The sequence below is a fragment of the Neofelis nebulosa genome, chromosome 8 (assembly GCF_028018385.1).
Source record: "Neofelis nebulosa isolate mNeoNeb1 chromosome 8, mNeoNeb1.pri, whole genome shotgun sequence".
Taxonomy (NCBI): domain Eukaryota; kingdom Metazoa; phylum Chordata; class Mammalia; order Carnivora; family Felidae; genus Neofelis; species Neofelis nebulosa.
In genome coordinates, this window is record NC_080789.1 from 45,612,826 (window position 1) to 45,621,276 (window position 8,451).

At 44.9% G+C, this 8,451-nt stretch overlaps 1 protein-coding gene across 1 annotated transcript in view; it reads right to left on the bottom strand.

The window, feature by feature from the left end:
- Positions 1 to 8,222, bottom strand: part of TRHDE (thyrotropin releasing hormone degrading enzyme) — a 395,717-nt gene extending 387,495 nt beyond the window's left edge. The window contains exon 1 of the mRNA XM_058742021.1: positions 7,160 to 8,222. Coding sequence (XP_058598004.1) covers positions 7,160 to 8,082 — 923 coding nt within the window. The 5' untranslated portion in view covers positions 8,083 to 8,222. The remainder of the gene's footprint in view (positions 1 to 7,159) is intronic.
- Between the last annotated feature and the right edge of the window lie 229 nt (positions 8,223 to 8,451).

Here is an 8,451-nt window from a genome sequence, read left to right on the forward strand (position 1 = left end):
GTTAAAATATGCAGAGGAAACCAACATTTGCATGACACTGTTAGCATGCAGATTGATTCATGGCTTTTCTCTGTGGAGCCCACCAAAACCAGGAGAACCTCACAAAGGGCATGCCCCATTGGAGAGGTTTCCATTAGGACCACATTTATGCATACCACACATACAGCAGTGAAAAATGATCTTTGAACTTGCTTCCATTGCAATAGCAATCTGCCTGGTGTTGCAAGAGTTTCAGATTGATAATAAAAACTCCCAAGATCTAATGAAAAGTTCTAATGGAACATCTAGTTACTATTCAACTGTTTGCAGTAAATGGACTCAGTTGACAAGGTCATGGAAGTTACACGTGTCCCATTTAAAGTTAAGGTTGTTAATCAAAATGCAAATTATTACTCAATGACAAAACATTTTAAGCCAAAATGGGTCGTTGTTTAGACTGTGTGTTTTTATGTACTTCAATGAGTCATTAAACCTCTGCCATTTCAGAAAAGTACTCCTGCTGAATATTCAGTGCTATAAGCAAGCGTGTAATCTATTTTTTTAAATAACCATTCTAGTAAACTAAAAACATAATGCAATAATGCCAGCAATATGTATGTAGGAAGTGGTGCATATGTGAATAATCGTGTTATAAAAACAGAGCACAATATTCATAATTGTTTTCCTATTTATGTACTAAATACTCTTATCAAAAATGAGTCCTGAGTGCTTGATCACCATTGATGAAGAATATTATGAATGCACTAAAATTACTTTTGCAAGCCATAATATTAGGTTCTCATAGGCATAAATAAACTAGTGTCTGAGATTCGTTTGTTTAATATTGGAAGGAGGCAAAGCATTGTGTAAGTATTATAAAATACTGCTACCGTCAGAACTCAAAGTCTTGGGAACAATAGCTAATGACTGGTGTACCTCTCCCTTGGTCCTCGGGGTTTTACAATTTGATGCACCGACTTCCAGTGACAAGGAGGGCACCCCCCCCCCACCCCCTGACCTCTGCTATTCTCACTGCTGATAGAGAGCAGTACCATAATCAGAGAGGTGTCTGTTCCCTTTGTTTCCTTATTCTCTTCCTGCTCTCTCAGCCCTCTCCATCTCATCATGTCTGGCTCAAGCATGGCGTTTCTCTAGCTGGGCAATACCATAGCGCTTCTCTTCGCTCTCTTCCTCATGGTGGAAAGGCTCTGCTTTCTCCTCTGTCTTTTGAATTTTGCTTGTGGGGCAAAACAAAGAGCAGTGGAAGCAATGGCTACAAGGACAATTCCCACCCCGGCCTTGCTAGTAGGAGAAACCCCAAGGTAAAAATATTGGCCCTCTATGACCCTGTACCAGTGCAAAGAGTAGATCTCCAGCCATAGAATAATATAATAATATTAATACCCACAAAAGTGTTTACCATTTGTCAGACACTGCTCTAAATGTTCTATTACTTAACTCATGTGATCCTCACAATAACCCTATCATCATCCCCATTTTCCAGATGAGGACACCAGACACAGAACAGTTAGGAAATGCAGCCAGGGTCATAAAGCTAGCTTTGCTAGTAAGAAGCAGAGTCAGGACATGAACCCAGGCAGCCTGGTTTCAGAGTCCCTGAACACACTAAACACACACACATCTTTTCCATCCACCAACATAACCAAAAGTGGCTTGAAACTGTTCTTAAAAGAGATAAAAAGTAACCAAGAGTGGTAACTTTAAAACTTCATTCTTTTTCTACCCATTCCTCTGATTTTTTTTTCAGCTGTGTGGTCACAGGGAAAGATCTGAATAATTAAAGTAAAACTTCACCCTGCAAGTGAACGTAGGTCTAAACTAGGAAGGATCAGCTCATCCCATCTCTGAAAAAACAGTGCTAGAGCTCCTTAAACCACCCAGTCACTCATTTATTCAGTAACTGAGCAGGGAAGTCAGGAGGGGTGAGCATGGGGCCCCTCACCCCAATTCAGCCCCACCTTATCTTGCCAATCTTATTCCCAACACCACCATCCATTGTGGCCACATGAATCATTACAGATTGGCCAGGAAACTGAGAAGAGTGAGGAGTATCTTTATATTCACCCACATTCAACATAGTGACAGTCGACTTGCTACTGTCTACTCTCTAGTGGCAAAAAGCAGGATGACATGGGACTTTGAAAAGCTCTGGAGGACCCCAGCCACTGTTGCAAATCTGAAAGCACACAGGGGACAGACAAACAATTCAAAGGAAGTTGACCACTTTGACAGTGATGATGATTATCCTTGCTGGCCGATGGGATAATGAACATGGGATGATGAGGAACACCCTTCCTTACAGACTGTAAAACATTTATGTATTAAACCTTAATCATTTCTTCCTTGCTCCTTTTATACCATCCTTTGCAGATGTGCTTAAAGGAGTCCCATTCTTTCTTGTCATCACACGGACAAATGTCCCCATCCTCAGCAAACCTAAACCATCACCCTGGACTACTGCCTGAAGCCCATTCCCATCCCCATTGGTGAGAATTGGTTTGAGGAAATAAACATGCTTTGCAAACCAAACACCAGAAAACCAGTCACAGATCCATCTTGTTCAAAAGAGATCCAGAGCAGACAGCCCCTGTTTAGGCTTCAGAGTACTTTGAATAAATAAAAACTACTTTAACTCTTTCAGAGAAAGTATATATTTTATTACTATCCAGGGTAATCAAATAAGATGGCATCATGAAAAACACAGCAAGATAAACACCAACTGTATGGATTTTCCCACCCAACTGCGTTATTAACTGAACAAACATTTGTAAAACGATTTTTGTAGATTAGGTTTATTGGTGGCATTCTAAATTGTGACCAAAATCTAGCACTGGACTCAGTTTGGCCATATGGTTACGTGTGTCTGACAGAAAGGCAATGAGTTAAGTCCATAAAGGAACCATATAAAAAAAGTTTTCACAGACACAAATGGTTTTTTACAAGTTTTTCAGTTCAGAGCCTTCTACAGAGGAGCAAAAAGACATGAATTCCAGCTTGCTCATGTAACAATATCTCCTCACCAGAGTGAATGGGAGAAATGAGGCTGCTTTCAGTATAAAAGCAATGTGGTAGTTTTCTTGTTTTTATTAAATATCATGATTATTAATTCAGTCCAGAAAACTACAAGGCATCAAACCATCTATACTAATACCACAAAAGATCAAATGCCTATCCATAAAATCCTCTAGCCTCTCCACAAGATTCCTGCAAAAGAGTTTTTTGCAATTCTCTTTGAGAACCACAGTGTTATTTTCCAATTTTACTTGGAGATCATGGTTTCTCTTTAAATATCCTTTATAGAAAAAGACCACTTATTTTTATTTTGTCTTCTGTAACTGTGGCATATTATAGACCCAATCAAAGTTTGTCAAAGAAAAATAGTCTCCCTTTTGAAAGTGAATAAAATATTCATTTACTTTGAGTAAATTTCTTCTTTGAGTCCAACCATCTGGTTCTAAATAAGGTACCCTACTTTGAACATGGATATGCTTGCCATCTGGCTACCCGATAGCGGCAATTACTTCAGGTAAATGAACATACACCTAATTCTAAGCAAGTATATTCTACTATAGGATCCTGTGGCATAAATACACACCCTTTTTATCTGCCTACCACGCACCAACTTGAGGCAAAAATGAGTGTGTGTTCTGCCTAATGGAGATAACTTACTGCCATGTGCAAACATTTCAAATCTGAGAGAAACTTATTTGCAATATTCAACAAGTGGTGAATTTTCCCTTTAGCCAAATGCTCAACAGAAAGTAGAGGAGCCTTGGGCTTTAAGAAGGAGTGGGTCCCTCTACCATCGTCCAGTGCAGGATGGGAACTAGGGATGTTGAGTGTTCCCTGTAGGACAAAACCAGGTCCCATTCAATACCTAGTGGGGGATAAAACCTTCCAGGGGTCATAAGTATATAACAGTAGTGAAATCTAATTTTCCTGGCCTCACCTGACTTCTTCCTCTCAGACCTCTGAGGAGTAAACCAAAGAATCAGATTGACTGGGTATTAATGTGTTGTTTCCATACAAGCTAAGTAAGGTGGACCGAATTGTAGTACTGTTCTTTAAATATTTCCAGTTGTTCACTTTGACTCATTAGGCAGCATAAGTATTTATTTTTATTACAAAAATTATCCAACAATTAAATTGGCAAAAATTATGACTAACTAAAGATCAAGCTATTTAATCATTAATCAAATGAAAATTTAGAATTTGCATCTATGTCCTCTTGGAAAGTGTGTTTTTAAATGCCAGATTACAGAGCATTTGGGGAACAAAATCATCACCAACCGAAGTCCAAACCTGGCTGAGTTCCTGACATTAGTATGTTTAAAAAGTGTTCCAAAAAAAAAAAAAAAAGAGGTTAGAGTGGGAGAGAGCCAAAGCATAAGAGACTCTTAAAAACTGAGAACAAACTGAGGGTTGATGGGGGTTGGGAGGGAGGGGAGGATGGGTGATGGGTATTGAGGAGGGCACCTTTTGGGATGAGCACTGGGTGTTGCATGGAAACCAATTTGACAATAAATTTCATATATTGAAATAAATAAATAAATAAATAAATAAATAAATAAATAAATAAAGTGTTCCAAGTACCCATAGTAACAACAGCAATCAAAAAAATAAAAAAACTTTTAATATATGTAATATTAACATAATTGTGAAATGGCTCATTAGATTGTCTTTGCCATATCAACTCCAGCTAGAAACATTCAAGAAATTATCATATTCACTCTGGTATTGAAGGAAAAAAAATATGAAGAAGAATAAGGACTTTCTCTAAGATGCTATTTAGAAACAAAACCATCCTGAGATGCCCAGAAATACTGAATCCTGATATTCTATTGAGATGCAGAGTTTAGCCACATGTACACTAGGTTAAACTTTCAACCAAGTTATTTACATCTTTGGGAGAAAATCGGGAGGGAGTTTGAACACAAACATGCACTAGGGGTACAAGAAATCAGTTATGGGTCAAGCAGAAACATCTGGTCTTTTTAAGAGTCCTGTTAATTTGAAAGCACTGACCAAAACAAGCTCAGTTCCACCAAATACATTTTGGCATGGCTTAAAAAAAAAAAAAAGCAGGATTTGTTGGAAGTATTTATTTCACTAGAGGAAGATTTATCAGTAATGATATGCAACTCCCACTATTGACATTTCAACATAAGCTTGTTTCCAAACACAACATGCAAATTTGCCTTATATGCCTTTTCTCCCATAGCTGATATGATCATGGGTTTTTAAAAAATATATTTAATCTGTATTGTTCAGAATATGTTGAAGGAAGTGGTAGAAGAGGCTTAAATTATCCACTTCTGATTGTAGGAGCTTGAAAGTGAATAATTTATACATTCACTTATAGGAGGCTTTAGCTATCACACAGCTACTAAACCATTGGAAAATTTATCTGAGGTTACCTCATAGCACACTATAAAAGAATAAAACTTTTGTGTCTTCCCACAACACAGTGAAATTTCCCAGTCTCCTATACAATAACAAACTTCTTCTGTGAGTTCGCAGAGACCACAAGCCCTGGCCCATCAGAAAACCAAAGTTCAAGTCCTACCTCTCCACTGACAAGCCTGCTGATCTCAGGCACCCAGGGCTGCTTTGAGCCTCAGTTTTCTGCTGTTGTGAAAATCATTTGAGAACTGGAGAGGCTCTGCCAGGGGCATCACTGCTAATCTCCAGCCTGCCTCTACTTCTAAGGTTGTCTATTTCTTTTTTAAGTTCATTTTGGTTGTTTGCGGGCCCTCTACTCATTTCATTAATGAATCAAGGTTATTTTAAATGCAATGGATTAGGGCAAAAAGTAAGAATCACTTGTTTATTCATACAATAATATGCTTGAATGCTAACTACCATAGGATACTCATAATAGCCAATATTTATAGTGGACACTCTATATGCCAGGTATAGGTTAAGTGCTTTTCAATGCATTTGTTCATGGACACCTGCAACAATCCTGTGAGAATATTACTATTATCATCAAATTAAAACTAAAAGTCCGGGCTCTGGAGTCAAACTGCTTGGGTCTAAATCCCTGCTTTGTCAGCTCACTATGTGACAAATGACTTGACCTCTTGCCTCCATTTCCCTATCTATAAGATAGGAAGTGTCCTGGACAGCACCTTCCACATAGGGTTCTTGTAGGAGTGAGTTAACATATGTCGCTGGATAAGCACTAAAGGCGGTCATTGTCAGCAACTGGTGACTTAGATTCGTCAGCTTCTTCGAGCCTTCACCACAGCCACAGTTGTATCTGGGATTCGAACCCACTTTTGTTTGACTGCAAAGTCTGAGCTCTAAACAAGTGGTGGAAAGCCCCACAGCCTCTCCAAAAAATAAAGAATAAAAGATGGTCCAAATCTAAAAAGCATCAAAGGCACTCGTTAACAAGGCATTTGAGACTGACGCTAGCTTTCCCTCTTTTCACCACTGGAGTCATTTCCAGAGGCAGTAACTCAAGAACAACAAAAAACTGGAGTCACTCTGCGTTAAGAGACAGCTGGCAGCACTTGCAAGGAAATTTCTCGCTGGCATTGACCATGGGAGCCTCCCCGGACCCCTGTCAGCCTCCCCCTTAGTCTGTCACCTGGACCCGCTCTTACTGCTCTGAATCTCAAGTTCCAGTTTTGGAAAACTTGAAGCAGCCAAAGTCATCCTCTACTCTGCGCCTGCCAGATAATAGGCGAGGTGGGCACGTTGAGGGGGAGGGAACGATTTGCCCTGCACTGACTTCTTACTTGGATGTGCCCCGGCCTTTGGCCCTCACGTATTTTCCCTGGACCGTATCTTGGCAGGCTTTTGATGCCACCCTGGTATCGCTCAGATTTCACACTACACTTTAAAAAGACCTGTGCTAGACCACGCTAGCTAAGGAACTTTGACGGGTGGGGGTTCCAGACTAGAGGAGGGGGTGGCATTCATTGTTTGGCACTGATGAGTGAGTCTGTGGAGTTGGCAGCAGTGAAAGCCCGGGCATGTGGGAGATCCCAAGGGGTCTGGGTAATGGTCCTACCCCCACCTTACGCTTCCTTCCCCCACCACTCGCTTTTCGGGTCTCAGAAGCCAGCCCGGTCCCTGGGGTCTCCGGCCGCCCAGCCGTTTGAGCAGCCTGGCTGGGTGGGGCGGCGCCGGGCACCGCCTCCCTCCCTACCTTCTCTCCCCGTGGAGCACGTAGGAGCTGCGGAAGAAGCCCAAGAGCTCGTTCTCGATCAGGGCGTTGTAGATGATCTTCAGGTTGTAATTCCTCTGCGCATCCAAGGTCCTATTCAGCACCACCACCAAGACCTGGGTTTGCGGGTAGAGGAAAAAGCCGGCCACCGGAACAGCCCCCGCCACCCGGTCCTCGGCCACCTGCACCTTCTCGACCGCCACCCGGGAGGCGTGCAGCACGACGTAGCGGGTGGCGTTCCGGCACGCGATCTCCACGTTGACCTCCCCGGAGAAGGTGAAGTTCTCCATGAAAGCGGTGAGCATCAGATTGTAGTGCAGCGGCTTGAGGTGGCCCGACAGGCGCAGCTGCGTCCACGGCTGCCACTGCTCCCGCTCCTCCTCCGACGGCGGCTGGGCTGACGGGGTCCCAGGGGTGGCCTCCCCGCCTACCTCGGGCTGCGAGGAGTCTCCGCCGGCATGGTGGTTGCGCCGGGCCGAACCCGGAAGGCTGGCGTTGCCGCCGCGCGCGGGGAAGCCGGCGGGGCCGCCGTCGGCGCCCGGCGCTGAGCTAGCTCCGCACTCGTCGAAGCGCAAGCTGAGCAGCACCGCGAGCATGGTGACCGCGAGCAGCGCCACGATGGACACGGCGAAGGCCAGCACGAGCCGCTTGTGCACCGTGATGTGGCGCTCGGTGGTGCGGGGTCGCACCCCCACGGAGTCCGTCCAGGGGTCCGAGAGCCCCCTGCCGCCGGCCCGGAGCGCGGCGTCGTTCTCCCCCATCGTGGCAGCGAAGGGTGAGCTGCTCTTCTCAGCCCCCTCCTCCTCCTCCTCCTCCTCCTCCTCCTTCTTCTTCTTCCTCTTCTTTTTCTTCTTCTTCTTTTTCTTCTCCTCCTCTTGCTCCCCCCGCTCACCGTCCAGGGCCATCACACTGCCTCCTCCTCCTCCTCCCCCGCCCCCTCCGGCACCCCCCGCGAGCGGGCCACCCGGGCCACCGCCAGCGCAGGCATCAGAGAGCGCACGCGGGCCGAGGGCGCGACGCCAGCTGGGACCCTGAAGACGCCGGCCCGGGTTCTTTTAAGACGGGTTCTGGCCGCAGGCGACAGCAACCTGGGCGCCCCCCATCAGCCCCGCCTCTCTCCGGACCCCGGCGGCCGAGGCGCGGGGCTGCGAGCTCTGGGACGCGCCCAACTTAAGGAGCGTCTCTCTCGCCCCACCGCGCGCTACTTCTCCGGCCCGCGCGGGGCGCCGGGGCACATGCTGCCTCCGCCCCTGTGCGCCTGCGGCTCCCGGCTT